The following is a 19,650-nucleotide window of genomic DNA, read 5'->3' as shown; positions in this document are numbered from 1 at the left end:
CAAATTACTTTTTGGTTTCCTTCCTTCAAATTGCTTTTAATCACTCGTGCGTGAAATATGCATCATATGAGTTGCATCAAATGAAAGAGGAGGATCTAAGCTTTACAAATATGTGTCATTTATCAATTGTAATTGTGATTAAGTAATGATAAAACATCGATAATTCTCGGTTTCATTTTTTCTGGGTCGCACTGTATAATAATGTGTTCTATCCTAAATGATTGAATGTAATATAGCCCTGCATAGTCGAATAATATGACATGGCCTACGCTATTCTCTACTTTATATATACTGTATTCCTATATGTTGAAAAATAATGGATTTTAATAAAGTGATTAAGACACAAATTGCATCAAGCAAATAATCTTTTGCTACTCGTCAAAGGGTTCATAAAGCCTATCCTGAAGATGTGTTATGTGTATATAGATTACCAGTTGTGTAATGATTGCACACTTAGCACGGGTTTACACCTTACTCTTTGTGAATATCTAGTGCAGCATAATATATACCCAAGTCTTTGCGAGAAGTGCGGCACATGAACGCGCATGAGGCCAAAAAAAAAAAAACGTGTTTAGCGTCCTGCTTTTGAGAAAAATAGGAAGGAGGCCAAAATGCTTAAAATGGCCGCTCTTTCCCTGGCAGTCGGGCTATTTTTCAAGATGGCCGCCGACATTTTTTTTTTTAAATCAGAAATAGATCCATTTTAGTAGTGTTTTTCATGTGTTTTTTGTTACAAAAAAAAATAGGAGGCGGCCCCAAAAAAGGAAGCGGGCGAGGACGCTAAACATGTATATTTTTTCAAATGGCCCAACGTATATAATGTGCGACTCTCGACCACACAGAGCCTCCGGTTTTATCATTCTCTCCAAGAAATGTAGACTTAAACCAGAATGTGCTTCGAGAAAAGCGGGCGGATGCATGCTAAAATATTTTATGGTAACAGTATCTCTTCTGCATGGTACTCCGACCTACGTTTCTGGCCAAGGCGATGAATCTACAGGTCCCAGGGGCGGATCTAGCTTTTTGCCTAGAGGGGGGGGGGGGGGGGGGGGGGGGCTTGACCTGGTGGCGGATCCAGGATTTCCAAAAATCGCGCCGTTTTACTGTTTTGCTTTTTTTTCCTTCTCCTTTTTTCTTCACTTGGCCGCCCAAGGGGGTGTTTAAACCGCCGAACCCCCCCCCCCCCCCTAAATCCGCCCCTGGGTCCTCTAGCTGATAATCAAGACTTTTAAGGACACAAAACAAAGACGTTAATATGTGATATTTGACTGCACGGTACATAGATATTTTTATTTCTCCACACTTTTCTCATTACAACATTTGGTACATCTAATAGACATATCTGAACATAAATAATCATCATAGGGGTGTTTAGACCGTTATTGCTTAGCTCATTTATAATATATAATAATAACTATACAAAATGCCTTTCTGCTGGTATGCTACGACAGGTGCCACTATTTAAATATCTAACTCATTAAAAAAGGAAAAACTATTAAAACCAACATTGAATTCTCTCACACCCATTGTTGTATCTGTATTGACATATGTCTTCCCAATTAGTAACCATAGTCGGAAGAAACAAACATTGTATTTATTGTCATTCTATAGCAGAATAATTTTTATCTAATACATCATAATGATGATATAATGGTATTACAGTTTGTCTGGTTTAACCTTTTATATGAAACAGAACATTACGCAAATTGGCGACTTTGTAAAGTATTTCCAATCGCTATGAGTTCCTGTAATCGATTCAAATCTTTGAAAACTATACTCTAAAATTACAAAATGAATTCGGATTTGAAGTAATGAAAAAACACCATTTTCGAGTATTAAATAATTTGGAGTGACTATGACATAATTTCCCATTACTCCTGATATTTTGTAAAAGATGCAATAGTGTAAATCTTTTGGCATATAAGCAGTTATGGCAATTATACCAGATTATCTAGAACAAAATTCATAAACGATCATCCCAGTCGCAAAGACAAGGATCCGTCCAGTTCTGGATATTCATTTTCTGTAGAATTCAGGTGATATACACTATGGAATCTCTGGTATCCAATTGCAAGCTGTTATGAATCTTCCAGAAGCCTTTTAAGTACTATTTTTGTTTTGATTTCAGGCAATTTAATTGATTAATAAAATCATAGTAACGCAGATGAAAAGAAAGGGATTTTCCACAACATACCATGTATCACAGCTTCTGATAAATGTATTGCAGTAGAAGAAAATAACATTGAATGAAAAACAGATCGGTCATCAAAAAGAAGAAATATTAATGAAGTTCATGAAATAAAAACCATGAAATAAAAACGGTGAAAGATGTTACATAAAATATAAGCAACATTTCTAATGAAATTCCCAAAACCTTTCTCTTTGAATATAATATAACAAGATTTGAAGCTTACTTTTGATACAGTGCACCAGTTTTTCTTTTGAATTACAATCAGACTCATACATGTATATGACAGGTGAAGTTTAGGGCATCAATTCGATTGTGAAAACCAAGAAAATCGGGGCACATTTTTGCGTTTTTTTGGACTTGCTTTGCAAATCAATGAGACTAAGATCATGCCCCCAAAATGGGCAATGTATGGTTCAGTTATGGATTTATTTTGATTATGTCTATAGCGTATCAACTACCAGCATTTATGTCAGCATGTGCCCGAGAATCCTCGGTCGACGCCTGGTCGACGCAATAAAATTGCAGCCTTGCGGGCAACCGGATTTTCCGCTCCTACGCCGTCAAGCCACATAAATATCATATTTTGTTATCAAACGGACACTTAATACCTTCTTTTATGGTCCGCTTGTTGTGCGGCATAAACAGAATTATCGGTATCAAAGTGGTGTAAAAGTCATGTTAATGGCTGTATAATTTAATATCCCTATCATAAACAGCGATTCTAATCCTTCTTGAAAACATCATTAATATTCCCTCCCTCTTGGGTTTCTTCTATAGATATCTATGACGGATCTAATCTAATTTTGTTCTAACCATTAAAGATAAAGTTGAGTTCTGGTCATGCCATTGCATTGTGAAAGAAACGGTGTGGAATCAATCAGAAAAGTTGATCATGTAGCATATAAGTATTGGTGTGTACTGCAGGGTTCTGGAGTCATCAAAATGACAAGAAATTTGGCCCAGTCTTGGTAAAGCACTGTACACAGGAAGATGTATATGGGACTACACAACGATGTGGTATAAAAATCGGGCCTCATTTTGAAGCTGTTCTACTTGTCATATTCAGAATATGGAGGCATTTGAAGAGCCGTGCTTTTCAGGGATTATTTTTTCTCTGATGTTCTTCCACACTTGCATAACAACAATGATAACAAATTATTTATCACCTCTCCCCAGAACTCAACCTTCTCTTTAAACATGTTACTGGTGTCTACAAACTCCCATATCTTCAAATGCCATATCTTCCCAAAACGAAATGCTAATTCTGTCTCAAATCCCTGCTAAAATTAAATACCTGTACAGTACGATATTTTTTTCTATAGTTCCTGTACACAAAAAAAAAGTAGTGCAAAATATTTTCTTTGGAATGACAAGAAGTTTGAAATATTATGAGCGATAAAAATATTGTATTTTAAATAATTGTTGAAAATAAAAGCTCTACAGTGCTACTGCATTAGGACTTTTCCTTAAAAATGGAGGCTACGCTACCGCTAAAATAATACACAGTTGTATCGATGCAAACTAAAACATTGATAATGATTAAAAGAATCACCAATCAAAATTGACATGTTATATCATTGTGACAGTATTCATATATAGTTTCATGTTAACTAGAGAGTTGCACAAGATGACAATATCTCACAAATATAAAAAAGGATTTGAATGGGACATAATCAACATGAGGGTGATATAGGAGGGGAGGGGAGGGGGAGGGGAGGAGGAGGGGGTTACCACAATCAATAGACATGACAAATCAAAGGAAGAACTAATAACTTTCATAAAATATTCATTTTAACCTTTAAAAACACGATTCCTTCTTATACCAGTAAGCAATGATATACATGATAAATATATAGAGTACAACTTCTGTCAATCCAACATCACAATGCCATTCTACTAGGGAACATAAACATCAGTTGACCAAAACAGTGCATGCCCGGTCACGCTCTATACTCATTATAGGTATAAAACACATACAGATATCCTCCCATAACCCCAATATCAGAATAAAAACGGTTAACAGGAAACAATACAAAAACCTCCCCACAGCGATTAAAGAAAAATATGGACTTTGATCATATCATCCTTATAAGATATAGTTTTCCAGATCAACATGTACAGACACCATAAAAAATCCCTGCAAACTGAATACTGATGATATTGTAAAATAGCGACGGACTAGATGGATTCTGGGCACTTTTCCTTTGAATTTTATTTTATTTTAACAGTTGTATACATGTAGTTTGAAGCAGGGTTGTCGTCCCGACAGAAAAATTAATAAAAATGGTTCTGATAATGTCATCGCAGTGCATCAATTGTTCTCTATGAGTATGTAGAATGGGACTGAGATGCAAAAGTATATTTGTGTAGAATATGATTTTTTTCTTCTTCTCCAAAATAACATTTTTGTATTCAACTGGGACCACTGTTACCTTTCACTTATTTCACTTCCTAATTTTCACTGTGAGCTAATAACGAGCAAAGAAAAGGAAAAATATTCAATTTCAGAGCCTATAAATGCTGACATGAATCCCCAAAACAATGGGGTTGTTTAAAACAACCAAACTACTTGTAACAAAATCAAAATTTACACCGGGAATTTGTTTCCATACCGATAACTAACATTATGAAATAGCGATGTACTATATTAAAGATCATACCATAGATGGGGCTGTACTTAGAAATAAAAAAAACGATAACATTCATGTTTGAAAGACAATGATTTTGTTTGTTACACAAGTGCCTTTCATTCACTCCAACATCCCGCACCATTGCCACCTATTTCTTAACGAAGGTTCACAAATTAATGGTTAATAATTGATATAAGTCTACACTTATCCAGTTTTAATTATACACATGTCTAAATGCAATCATTTATCTTCGTATCACAAGTTTTAAAAGGGGTCTTACAAAATTTACACAATTATATGGCTTTTACAGTCTCACATACAATGTCAATGTATATTCATTATCGTCTCAATCGCTTCACTTTTTCTCTCCACCACATGGTTAAAGTGACATCTTACTTGTCTCGGCTTCTCACTCGAGAGCAAGAAATAAATCTTGCCAATACTTGATATCCTTCTTGATTTACAACCAACCAAATTCCTCTCACATCCCTCACGCTTTAACACACCTCTATAACAAAAGTTAGTCTATTTAAGCTTGTTCTAATGTTACAAAAGAGCTATATAAAAAAAAGAAGAAGAAGAAAGAAGCAGGATTGTACATCACTAATACACAGACCTTGATAGTAGCCTACATTTTATATCCATGTAGTCAGTCACACTGCTCTTATCACTGCATTTGCGGAATACAGGGCCCCGTTTCACAAAACTTGACATCAGTGACAGTTTTTGTTATAAGCTACTGAAATCCTTGCTTCTGATTGGTTATCAGCAGATTTGTCACTAATTTTTGTCATTTGTCATTGAAAAAAGACTTTGTGAAACAGGTCCCGGGTCTCTTCTCTTCTTAAACATTAATGTTGTACTTATATTTCAATATTATGGGAAGGATAATTTGTAACATTACTATTGATCACCAAACCAAATGTTAAAAGATGGTTATAAAGAGAGATTATATATATATGATATCAAACTTTGGCAATAGCGATGTCAAATCATTCCACGAAAGTATGACTAATTGTGCATGCACCACTATCCATCTTCACAACAGTGCACATGCACTGAAACAAAATTTATAAAACTTCACAGTACACAATATTTCATAAAGACTTTAATATCATAGTCAATCAAAATTTGCATTACCGGTATATGAAAGGGAATATTTACAGCGATATCATGGTGGATCATTTGGTAGATACATAATTCTTTCACAGATAATATACACTAGTCTATTTAAGTGAACAATTACATACATGTGCATATGAATCTGTTTGGAGATGGTGCACATTGACCTCTTGCCTATATAGTTTCCAACGCATTGATATTCATATCCCTTTTTTTCAATCTCTTCTCCATGCCGGTTGGTTTATGTATTTGTTAACTGAAATGGAGTATAACACTTCTGGGAAATATAAAAACACCTGTACAAGTATGTTTTACCCCCAAGAAACCCCCAAGAAAAGTGAAACACACATCGTATTGTTCGAGGAGGGCAGAGAGGAATGGAAACAAGTCCTTAAAAAAAAAAAATGTCCTTCTGGCCCTTAACAGCTGGTGTTTATCCTGTACAAGGTCCTCTGAGGCATCAGAAAAGCAGTATCAGCAATGACCTCTGGTCTCAACCATGCAACGTATGATGGCGTAAGCTGTGGCTCCGTTACCAGCTACATTACATGTGCCTCCATTACGACAGGGGCTGGAGGGACTGCTCACTGCATGATGGTATGACCTCCAGCAACACCATTACACTGCACATACTGCACTGACCTAGAGTTACAAAGTGCCTTTCATTCCAGAAACTCTCAGCATTCTACTCTCGCTGTAGGTTGATCCAAAGTCCGCAACCGACTCTTGACGATTGAGTTGGTTCATCAACAGCATGGCAGTCCAGAAGCATTTACTTTTCAACTCTGTGATGTTTCTTTGAAAGCTGTAGGACTACACCCCGATAACACTTAAACTTCATGTGACCTCAAGTGGCTGTTCATCTTAGCATCAGGCATTACAAATACATGTATGCATTTTCTACTACTACAGCGACCATTATCTGACCTCTCTTATTACTGAAATTTGACCTGCGTTTACTAAATGGCAGAGTTCCCGTCCGTGCCGTGATGTTACTGTAATAGGGCTTCTCCACTTTGAATAAATGAAATAGATTCTATATAACCTTGACTTTCCAACAATAATATGACCTGTGACTTTCTTCAGTAAAATGACCTTTGACCTACGATAATATATAATCTTAGACTGTCCTCAATACTATGACGTGTGCCCTTGATATAAGGACCTTGGATCTAAATGACCTCTGACCTCTGATCTTTCTAATATGGTCTAGAAGGTACTGATGGTCTATCTGGTATTGGAGGGGTTGGTCTTGTAGGAGCCTCAGGACGTCTGGAAGAAAAGAAGAAAAAAACAAGAAACGAGGGCAAACGCTCTTTTATATTGATGTTTCAGTCTTACATTAATGTAAAATTTATAATTAGCAATAAGACAAATGATAAGACAGATTACAAGGACACTTACTGTTGCATCAATAAATGAGTCTATCATTTGTCAACTCTAATTACTAGATATATGGGACCTAAAAGTATGCAGTGCTTTTAGACTGACTTCTATTTAAAGAAGGGGTCATCTTTCAAAGGATATAACTAAGTATATCTCCTGTCACCCTGCAAGGTCACTGACAGGTGGTTATCTCATAAAATCAGCCCTCACTTAGCATACAAAAAAGAGGATCATGGGGGACCAATGGTCAACGATTAGGCATGGTTTGCTAGATAGAGGGCGCAAGTAGCTATAAGTAGTGCAGTGGGGCTTTAAGATCTGTAGGCCATTCAGAATTTCAAGGAGTCTTAATCCTGGGACCTTCACTGGCGTCAAGACCTAAAACAGCCATCGCTGCATCAATCGCTTCATCAAAGGTTCTGATGAATTACACCCGTTGTACACAAGGCGTCCTTTTCATTGCGTTACAACTATCGCTAATCATACCTGTGAAGAAAATTGGCCCAGTTCATCTTGCCTACATCTTTCATGTATTAGAGATGGCACTCTCGCATGGTGCGTGACGCATTCCTGAGTGGGCTGAATGACACCCAACAACACGCATTATGGAGATGGGGGTGTTTCACAAAGATCTTAAGTTGAACTTAACTCTAAGTTGGACTTAAATATTATGGAGAACCATTTGTAGCCTTATTTTGAAATATATTCAAAAGCACAAATGCAAGTATTTTAGACTTTTCATAAATTCCACATCAAGAGCATGAAATCTCCTATGATAATAGAAAATATGAATGATTTGAATCAACATTTTATGCCTTTTAAAATAACTTTTACAAAAAAAAATTAAGGATGTTAATGGCTTTCCATAATTGTTAAGTCCAACATAGAGATAAGTTCAACTTAGGATCTTTGTGAAACACCCCCATGGCCTGTTAATCTTACCTTGGAATAGAAGGAGCTGGTCTATTTGGCATGTCTGGTCTACCCGGTATATTAGGCTGTCCTGGTCTAGACGGACCAGGGTTAGGCCTACGTGGCATACCTCCTGCTGATGGGGCTGGGGTGGCTCTGTGAGGGATACAATACAGAAAGGTAACAATGAGTCTTATCTGCTAAGGTTTAAACCCCTAAAATGTCTGAATACTCTGTACACATTGTTTGTGTGAGAAAAGTCAACGACGGCAGCTCATTGCTTATTCCATTAATCTACAAAAGCAGGCAAAGAGTTAAGAATACAATAAGCGATTATTGAAGACACACTAAATCTCTGATTAAATTTAATAGCTGTTTGCCTATATAATGATGTTTGAGAAAAGTCAACTGCAGCAACTCATTGCTTATTCCATTAGTCTACAAAAGCGGGCAAAGAGTTAAAAATATACTGGACGGTCTTTAAAGCTAATTTCAAGCTCCAATAAAATCTGACAGCCGTTTGACTTTTCCTGTTTTTTAGCCACTTTGAGAAGCCAAACATTTATTTCTCACTATTATTAAAATAACTGATGATAATATATAACAGGTACAATGATTTCACACCAAAAAAGTATCACTCTAAAAGTACACTTTTAAAACAACATATTTGCCTGGCTTTTAAAGCTTAAACATATTTGTATGAGTAATGTTAAATGACTTTATATGTGCAGTTTAAAAAAAAATTAAGAGATCCTATTCTAAAGTCAAGTGAAAATATATAAAAACAATAACATTTTGTGAAAAAATGGTGCAACAGTTATGGTAGCTAAGAGAACAGAAAGATGAGAAGAACCTATGATATATTTTTGATACATAAATGAATTCACTTTAATACAAACAGATAAATACTTCACACTTTTCATCTATCTATTGGCATGTAAGATTAAACATCTGATCTACATTTTAACAAATGTTTGAATGGCTGTGGATGGCTCAATGATGGACACAATAAAATCACAGCTATAGAAAGTGAAGTGGTACTATCCGCCTATTGCAGTTGATACTTTACAGGAGGTTGTGAGTGTAAAATTCATTTTTAAAACAGATGGATGAAGTTGATTTATACAGGACTGAGTGTTTGGAATACATGAATATGTGAAAGAATTATCTTAATTATTGTACAATGACAAATCACATAATCATTAGAAAGATTAGTGACATATAACAATTAACTCCAGGGGGTGTTTTACAAAGATCCTAAGTGGCGCCTTTGAATGCTTTTGCAGATAAATGGCGCCATACAAATGCTGTTCATCATCATCATCATCATCAACTTAAAAAATTATGGAGAGCCGTTAGCATCTTTGATAATATTTTGAAAAAGTTATTTTAAAAGGCATATAATGTTGATTCAAATCTTCATATTTTTTATTATCAAGGAAATTTCATGTTCTTGACGTAGAATTTATAAAAAGTCGAATATATACTTGAATTTTAGCTTTGAATACCGGTATATTTTATTTTTAGACAACAAATGGCTTACCATAATTTCTAAGTCCAACTTAGAGTTAAGTTCGACTTAAGATCTATGTGAAACACCCCCTGGTATGGTATTTAAATGGTTTTCGACCTCTATTTGTTTCAAAATCCACTCGAAGAGGAAACATATTTCACAGCAGCCTAGTACTGTTAGTATCTTCCTATTTGTCATCTAAAATCAAAAAAGTTTTGTGAAAGTTTTAGAGGGCTTACCAAAAGAGTATGTGAGCTTTAATACACTATTCAAACAACTACAAGCTAAGATTTAAAGAGAAGGTTCAGTTCTGGGGAGAGGTGACAAACAAGTTATCATTGTTATTATTTGTGGAAGAACATCAATGAAAAATGTTCCCTGAAAAGCATGGCTCTTCAAATGCCTTCATATTCTAAATATGACAACTGCTTCAAAATGAGGCCCAATTTTTATGTCATATGTTTGTGTAGTCCCATATAACGGTACATCTTTCTGTGTACATAACTTTACCAAAACTGGGCCAAATTTCTTATCATTTTGATGACTCCAGAACCTTGCAGTACACACCAATACTTATATGCTACATATTCAACTTTTTCTGATCGATGCCACACCATTTCTTTCACAATGTAATTGCATGACCAGAACTCAACTTTGTCTTTAAGAACACAGCAAACAGGTCGAGAAACAAGGCTTTTTAAAAGCAATACAAAGGTATGATGGAACACACTGCAGCTAAGATAATGTGATAGGGTGATTCGGAGTTTGGTGTTAGCATTAGAAAGAAAGAGTAATTGTCTTGTGAGAGACAGATATCTGACATTAGCTATAAAATATCTGGAAATATGTCAAGATTTAAATCAAAACAATCTGATGGATTTTAAAATCCAAATTTCAAATCAAGGTACATGTTTCATGATGATCGTTTATGGTGTTATTAGAGATCGTGTAACTCTACGCAAAATCATCATCCTTACAGATACTTGGTGTACAAGAATAGTGCTCTACCAAAACATTTGAGACTTACATTTTGGCTGCTGAAAGCAAAAAGGCTGCTATCAGTGAATGCCTTTATAGAGTGGTGAATTGTGACGTCATCAAATATCTAATTTTTTTAATTTCTCAATTTTTTCTTCATTTTCCGAAAGAGCATCAAAAATAATGTCCAAATGTCGAAAATCAATTGAATATGTTTAGTATTGGCTGAGATATGACCATCCGAATAAATAGATTTCCTATAGGAGCTCAGTGTTATTTTGCTCTGGTTCTTAATGTTATGAACCAGAGAAAAAATAATGTTTATTCAGATGGTCATATCTCAGCCAATACTTAACATATACTCAATTGGTTTTCGACGTTTGGACATTATTTTTGATGCTCTTTCGGAAAATGAAGAAAAAATTGAGAAATTCTAAAAATGAATTTTTATGAAGTCACAGCTTCGGTACTCTATGGCTCTCAGTAGCTGATGGGTTAAAGGTCAAGTGTCAAGACGAAATGAACACATACTAACACTGACACCATACTTGTAATCACAACCTGTGCTACCTACAACCTTCGAACTAGTTAAAAGCAATGTGTTGTTGAAGATATATGTGAGGAGGAGTGATAGGTGACATACACATTGAGATAAAAATCTAGCTAGTTTACCTTTTCGATGGGGTGGGAACACTGGGACTGGGATAAAACAAAAGGCGATTGGAGCAGGCATAAAGAGGGCAACACAAAATCAAAACAAAATCATAAAGGTGTCGATTGAAGGCAATACAATCAATCACAGCATAATCATTTCATACAAGCATGTGTTAGTAAGCATTTCATAATTCATCCTTCTTTTTAAATTCATGTTCCCGGTGCAACAACAAACACATTTTGAAGTGAATGACCATCAAGAGATTACCACGGAAATCTCCGCTAATTGATTCTTGGTGCTAGGTGTCAAAACAAACACTGTTTTTGCATGTTCTTTTCAGTGCCATGTAGTGTAAGACGAGTGCAAATGAACACAGGCACCAAAGCTACACACATTCTTGTTTTCGGAATGTATAGCATAAATAGTCCCTCTTTATGAAATTCATCTCCCTTATTTTTTAGTGCAAGCATGAAAATAAGTACAGTTCTGACTTGTGTTAGGCTTGTAGACAAAGCTATGACTGTTTTAATGGGTGTGCAAAGAAAATGCAAGTGCGCAATTTTTGCTTCTTTTTATAATGGCAATAACATCTTCCATGCAAAAGGCATTGGTGTCTGTTAAAAAACTCCCAAAATTTCAGACCCCACATGCAGAAAGCAACTTCAAATTGTGAAAGACATGTGCAATGTAGCAACCTGTGAATACAGACCACCCAGGGAATATGATGTCAGTTGCGGCTAATGCTTTACATGCGTTTAGTATATTAAAACTGTGTGTAAAGGGGCAGTTAAAATACACATAACAAAAAAAGGACATAAAAAAGGGGGGAATGGCGGAGCATAGAGGCTCGCAAGAATCATGCAATCAAAAAATCTTATCATATTCTTTTGGGCCACTTGTACATGTAACAGGTTTGCTTTGGTAGGATTAAAATTAAATTACTTCGAGCAGCAGAGAGCTATTCTCTCATTTGCACAGTTCAGTATTGGTTCATTTGTGCACTTGTGTTGATGACTGCATTATATAATGGTTTAAACAGGGAGGTGAAACTCTTGTAATTTATTCAAACGCATTCTTGAGTTCTAAAGCGTAACAATGGGATGTGTAACATTCCACTTGGCTTTGAAGTCCCATGCTCCGAACCGCGCTTCCACTGCGGGGACTTTCGGAAGCCAGGCACCAGTTTTACATTTATTACAAAATATTAAATTACCGGCAAAATTTCAGTGTAAATCAAAAACTTTATATGGGGATTTTATTGGGAATAGTGCATTAAACAAATTTTCAAATTTAGAACTCCGTCCTTCCTTTAATTTGTGTGCCAGAGTTGGTAAAAGAAAAATGACATCCTGTCAAAAACTCAATATTTTAGGATGATGCGCTAATTTGTGCATGCTTTAATGTCCCGTTATTTGATCCATGATTTACAATCTTCAATAACATTAAGTTTGCTAATGCGTGTTTTTGCGTGTTTTTTTGTATTTTTCAAGTTTAAAAAAGGATGAAAGTACACAAGTTTGTGTTCGCTTGTTCTACTCTTTACACATTCAACAATGGATGAGAAATCATTGGAAGGGACAGCGAACAGTTGCAGTGATACCATTTTCTGATGTAGGAATTCTAACTCCTGAAATTTCATGCGCTCTTTTATCTCACCACCTGGTCAACAGTTGCAGATTAGCGCATAACTTTTCTGTGGCTTGGAGCATGGGGTCAAAGGAGAGTGGCTTGATTCCAGTCCTTCTCTATCACGTCCCTGGTTTAAATAAGCATGCTTATCCCCTGGAAAATGAAAAATGGCAAGAATCCTCCACCAACACATGGAAGAGGGACACAGAAGGAGGGAGAGGAGGAGAAGAGGAGGGAGAGGAGAAGAAGAGGAGGAATAGGAGGAGAAGAGGGTGAGGAGAGGAGGGAGAGGAGGAGAGGAGGAAAAGAGGAGGGAAGGAGGAGAAGAGGGAGAGGAAGGAGGGAGAGGAGAAGAGGGAGAGGAGGAGAAGAGGGAGAGGAGAAGAGGAGGGAGAGGAGAAGAGCGAGAGGAGAAGAGGGAGAGGAGAGGAGGGATAGGAGAAGAGGAAGGAGAGGAGGAGGAGTAAAGGGAGAGGAGGAGAAGAGGAGGGATAGGGGGAGAGGAGGGATAGGAGGAGAGAAGGGATAGGAGGAGAAGAGAGAGAGAAGAAGAGGAGGGAGAAGAGATAAGGAAGGAGAGGAGGGAGAGGAGAAGAAGAGGGAGAGGAGGAAAAGAGGAGGGAGAGGAGGAGAAGAGGGAGAGGAGAAGAGAAAGGAGAGGAGGGAGAGGAGGAGAAGAGGAGGGAGAGGAGAAGAGGGAGACTGGGAGAGGAGGAGAGGAGGGATAAGAGGAGAAGAGGGAGAGGAGAAGAGGGAGAGGAGAAGAGGAGGGAGAGGAGTGACACAAAAAAAGAGAGAGAGAGAGAAGAGGAAAGGAGGAGAAGAATGAGAGAAAAAGAGAAGGGAGAGAAGAGGAGAGAGAGAGGAGAGGAGGGAGAAAGAAGAGGAGGGAGAGAAGCATAGGAGGAGGGAGAGAGGAGGGAGAGGAGGGAGAGGAGGAAGAGCTGGACAAGAAGGAGATATTATAATATTGTGCCTGAAAACATTGTGTGTTAGGCTTTATACACATGTATTCCACATTACCATCATTATAATCATCCCTAATTTTTAACATTGCTTGGATGGATACGTACCCATTGAATGGTTTGATGAGGTCATCATTCTGGACCGGTGGAGGTAAGGGTGTTGATTTGGTAGACATGTTGATATCTCCTATGATACGGAGCGCTTCTTTGGTTGCCTGGTACATCCGAAGCATCTCATCACGACGCTGAGCTTCATCCGCACTCTCCTCCATCAGCGACCCCTAACAACCAAAGAAACAAAGAAGAAAATTAGTTCAAATGATCTAAAGCATCTCATCTACACTCACTTCGATCAACAATGCCCAACAACCAAAGAAACATATCACTTAGGCTAATCACTTGTTTCATCATAGCTCTGCATTCGAATGTACTATTATTAATAGCACAACATTTTTTTCTTTATGCATTATAATTGTACATGTGAATTATTAGGTTGTTATTAAACTCAATGATACTGTATACCAATCCAAAGATAAAAGAAATTTCTTACTTAATCATATATCACAGAAGAAGTAATAATCAGAATTCTTGAATCATCGTTACAAATCCTTGTTTAGATATGACATGGAAAACCGCAGCATTTAACAAAAAAACGATGAGATAAAGTGTAATATGCTTCATATTTTTGTATCTCGTGACACAGAACTCAATGAGTAGATTGTAGGATCTTTTGTTGTACACAGTTTCCATTCATCTACACTGTAACAAAAAGTGTGTCCTTTTCTGTGGCTGTTTACCGGGCATACCTTAACAAATCTTTACTTGTTTCTGCTTTCATACCAGAGCTACTGAAGTTTTTTACAAATGGATGGGAGGATTGACCACTTATTAAACAGGGGCAGATCCAGAGGTAGCCCGGCCCCATCCCCTGGCCCAAAAAATAGGTAAAAGAAAAATAGATGGTAACGTTAATTTTACCTTTAAAAAAAAGAATACCCCCCCCCCTCCCCCGGCAAACAATTTTTTTGAAAATAGTGCTCACTACCCCCCCCCCCCCCCCCCCTCTCCCACGTGGGCCCCCTCCCTCGCCATCGGCTGGATCCGCCCCATTCACTTAATATTCACACAATATAAATAGAATGTATTCTCTACTGACTTATATATTTACAAATAACACATGAAGCTTTGTCTTACACATATTAAATTTGAAAAGCCAAATAAAACTTCTTACCTGATCTTGATTTGAATATAAATGAGCCAGCATCTCAGACAGAATAAATTCCTTGGTCTGATGAGACAAACAAAAGAACAAAAACGAAACGATAGATATTAATTCATGGTGAACACGATTGGCTTTCAGGAGTAGAAATATGACGGTAGCAGAGAAATGACCATAAGAGAGATGTAGAGGAGAGAAGGTGGAAGATCATTTGCAAGATAATCAATGTTTGTACCCTTTAAAACATTTAATTCATATGAGAATAAAATAATCACTCTTAAGAATGGAACAACATACATAATATAAACACCTTTCACCCAATTATATCAAAGTACATGTTATTATCATTAGACTACAACCCTTAAAGACCCTATCTGAGGCCAAAAATGAAATAGATAAACTATATTTCTACGGAGAGCTTGTTATTCATTGAATACACCAATACAAACTTCATGAGATTTAATTGCCTACACGAGGAGTAATAGCATCTAAAACCTGTGGAGTGGAGGGCTTGGAAAATGGGCAGCCACCGAGTAAAATCGAGGGGTTTATTTTCATGGCGTCATTTTGTGTAGACGTCGCGAAACATTATGACACAAGTCTGAATGCTAGCTACACATTCTGGCCAGATTAGTAATAACTTCCAGAACATCCTAAAAATGCTCTAAAATAACTAGGAATACCCAAAATGATCAAATATACCTTCTTGATGCAGAATAACTAGTCCAAGGTCAACATTGAAGGTCATTTGGTTGAAATAGGCGTTTTTCTGGGACAATGCAATCCTTTTCCTAACCGTGTGTAAGTATGGCTGCGCTAGTTCACAGGTGTGCCCATACTTTGGCGCCTGCAGCCTACCCATGACCTCCACTTCTCTACTTTAAATATCATGAACATGTGAAAAGTCAGACTGAAATCTACTAGCAACTTACATCGTTTATCATGAGAGCCATACATGTCTTTGGTACCATGTCTTTAATCTGTTTGCTGATGATACTCAAACAGATATGTCAACAAATATCATTAACATGTGAAAAGTCAGACTGAAAGCTACTAGCAACTTACATCATTTATCATGAGAGCCATACATGTCTTTGGTACCATGTCTTTAATCTGTTTGCTGATGATACTCATGTAGGAGTCTACCAGGTTCCTGATGGTTTCCACCTGTCTCTCAAGCTGGGGGTCCATCGATACAGTGTTATCCCCCGCTCTCTGGTGTAAAAAAAAAAAATCACGAATCAGATTAGATACTTGTCTAATGGCAGCAAGAGGGGCATTAAAGGGATGGGGTGTCTTTGTCTCAGATTCTGAAACAAAATCCTGGGTTAGCTCATGCTGCAATGATAGTTATAAACCTTTGGGTCAGTCAGGAACCCAGTGACTTTTACAAGCTGATCGCCTGTCTGATTATCAAGATATTTATGATTGAAAATCAAAATTTCAAAATGTCAAAAGTTTTCCTAACGGTTTTTATATGAAAATGAGTATGGTAAAACCGATCACTGAAAGATTTCAATTTTTGGAGGCACTTCATGATCATTTTGAAGCGCAATTTTGTTAGGGTTTCAATATTACACCATATCACAGACACTGATAACACGTACATGTAGGGCCATGCATCTCAAATTTAACATTCTTAAACGATTCTTTAAGTAAAAATCTTTAAAATAATACCAGCATGGGTTCTCCTAGGGACTTTGATATCATTCTGGTATTCACAAGTAGCAGATTTTACCAATTACCAGAATTAGCCTTTGCTTTTATGACCGGTCATTGGATTCTATTGCTAATCTACGAACATCATTATACGATCATATGATCGAGCACAAGCTCCACTCCCTGGGGATTATTCCGGCCAGGCGTCATTTCACGAGACCACATCTGCCAATCCAGCCAGAATAACATTCAAATCCTACTGGGTACCCATTTACCACCTGGGTGGAGAGTGGCGAATGTAGATTAATGTCTTGCCAAAGGATGTTAGTACAGAGAACCATGTGATCCACATTCCGGTCACACATGCACCAGACCACAACATTACCTATATTATACAAATAATGAATGGTTATGAGTTCAATAGTGCGAATATGTTCATGAGTTGAAAGATTAACATTCTATTCAACGAGGCGTCAGCCGAGTTGAATAGAATTAACGTTAATCTTTCAACGAATGAACATATTTGCACTATTAAACGAATGAAAAACATTCATTATTTGTTTTATACAACATCGAAGAAGACCTAATAGAACGTTAATCAACAAATTATGCTTTACTCCTTATAAAGATAAATTAAAGTTCGAGTCAAGCCTTCTCGATTACATGCAGATTGCCTTCGCGTCAGATACACGCAGGGATACGCGCACATGCAGCAGAGAGGTATACGCAGTCTGCATATAACCAAAAATGCACGGCGCATATAACCAAAAATGCACGACCGTGCAATATACCATCTATTGAATATCATGTGACCAACAATCGTCCAATCAAATGACAAGGATCCACGTAGGTGTTGTATAAATTATATTAATTTATTTATATTTATAGGCATTTCTATAGCACCTTCTATCTAGAAATTCTATTTCCGAGGCGCATTATTATTACCCGGCTTTAGCCTAGCTGCCATTACAGCGCTCCAGCATTTCAAGAAATTAATTCCTGCCAGGTACCATTTACCTCACCTGGGTCGAGTGAGGCAAATGAAGATTAATGCCTTGCCAAAGGACATTAGCGCCGTATCGGGGATCAACCATGACCATTGAATTTCAGTGCTTATAGCGCTATAGTTCTCCTTAAAACTATAAGCTAAGAAAGATAACCAACAGTCTTTTTCAAGACTACACAAACAGTCCTTTTCAGGCCTACACACCCTCAAGAAAGATTACAGAGTCCTTTTTCAGGACTTCTTAATCCTCTCTCTCTCTCACATGGTGCACCCGCAGGCCTACTGTATTTCTACAACATAAATAAGCATAACATTTATAATAAACAAACCTGCTCGTCATCTTCATCGTTCTCTTTGTTTCTCTCCGGATAGACTCCAGCTCTAAGGAAAGATGCCTTCCAACTGTCCACTTCTTCTGAGGTCTGACAAGACAGCTCGAGGGTCTTGTGGTCCTTGTAGATATTCCTAAGAAGAAGATAATAATAATAATGATAATAATGATAGGAATAAAAGTAATAATAATATCAATAATAATCATTTTAATACTACTAATACTAATAAAAATAATGATGATGATGATGATTACGATGATGATATTATCACATTGACATAGAATTTCCTTATAGATCTAAATGAAGAAACTGTGCTTCGAACTGGCATATATACACAGAGCTGCCAACCTCCAGCACAGAAAATCAGTAATCACAAGGCTCAAAATCAGTAATTTGGGGTATAAATCAGTAATTTCCTATGCGGCGCTATGAATCTATAAAAAAAACGGCACGCCAATACTGCGCGGACGAATGGGCGTATGATTATCTGACATTTTTGGTGATTATACTCACACAAAGTTGTTAAATATTGAGTTTCAAGTCACCGTTTTCCATGAAAAATGGCTTCTATTAAGAGAAAACTTGATACTTTTCTGTCTTTCTCAGCGAGTTTCTATAAATCATATTTGAAAATTAAAAAAAATAAAAAAAATAAAAAAAAAAAAAAAAAAAAAAAAAAAAAAAAATCATTTTTATTTTTTAAATCCGTAATTTGAGACAACATTCCGTAATGGTCGTTAATTTCCGTACCAATTACGGGAAATCCGTACTAGTTGGCAGCTCTGTATACATGTATTATAACTTTATCTCACTCTTTATATTTGATTGACTTATTGATTAACTGATATGTTTCATTATTAAAATCATTAAAAACATGTTAAATTTACATATTAAGAGAAAAAAAACTTCCTTTACAATACAATACATTAATTGTTGATTCAATAGAATACATAATATACACATAGAAATTACATTGAATAATAACATCAATAAGGAAGTGATATACTTCCTGTACTGTACTTTCTTGTCCTCTTTACATATATTTGTATTTGTAAGCACTATGGTACTCATTGTTTTTAGCGCTCCTAAATATTCGATATTATTATTATCATTAAATAAAGTAGACATAGAAGGGAAAAGAAGAAGAGCAAGATAGAGAAATGGAAAATTTATATATCAGGCATGCCAGTTAGAATTGATCAGAGGGCCTGAAAATCAGCTAGAATGAGCTATTTTGTACACAAAAAAGCCTAAACTATGGTCTGAAAATGACTCGCCATGGCCTGAAAACTGGCATCCCTGATATATATATATGCAGAACAATTGCACACAAATTACTACAAAAGCATTATGATTAAAATATGAACATTCTTAAAATCAGTTCTTGGAGTTCTTAGAATTTCCTAAGCAAGATAGAATGATGGTCATGAATGAACACAGAGGGGGAAAGCAA

At 36.6% G+C, this 19,650-nt stretch overlaps 1 protein-coding gene across 4 annotated transcripts in view; it reads right to left on the bottom strand.

The window, feature by feature from the left end:
- Positions 1-1,256: 1,256 nt before the first annotated feature.
- LOC765161 (dynamin-1) overlaps positions 1,257-19,650 on the bottom strand; it is a 49,869-nt gene continuing 31,475 nt past the window's right edge. For 2 of the 4 annotated variants that reach the window (XM_030997584.1, XM_030997582.1), the window contains exons 14-20: positions 18,195-18,330; positions 16,266-16,415; positions 15,213-15,269; positions 14,090-14,262; positions 11,405-11,431; positions 8,272-8,397; positions 1,257-7,215 (exon numbers count right to left, since the gene is read on the bottom strand). In XM_030997584.1, the coding sequence (XP_030853444.1) occupies positions 7,143-7,215; positions 8,272-8,397; positions 11,405-11,431; positions 14,090-14,262; positions 15,213-15,269; positions 16,266-16,415; positions 18,195-18,330 (742 nt within the window). In that variant the 3' untranslated portion in view covers positions 1,257-7,142. Of the gene's footprint in view, positions 7,216-8,271; positions 8,398-11,404; positions 11,432-14,089; positions 14,263-15,212; positions 15,270-16,132; positions 16,169-16,265; positions 16,416-18,194; positions 18,331-19,650 lie in introns of all 4 variants that reach the window. The other 2 variants (XM_030997583.1, XM_030997585.1) reach the window with 2 other exon arrangements.

Source organism: Strongylocentrotus purpuratus, unplaced genomic scaffold, assembly GCF_000002235.5.
Source record: "Strongylocentrotus purpuratus isolate Spur 01 unplaced genomic scaffold, Spur_5.0 spur5_scaffold_4, whole genome shotgun sequence".
Lineage (NCBI taxonomy): Eukaryota > Metazoa > Echinodermata > Echinoidea > Camarodonta > Strongylocentrotidae > Strongylocentrotus > Strongylocentrotus purpuratus.
The sequence above is the reverse complement of the archived record's forward strand: the minus strand, read 5'-3'. Positions and strand labels throughout refer to the sequence as shown.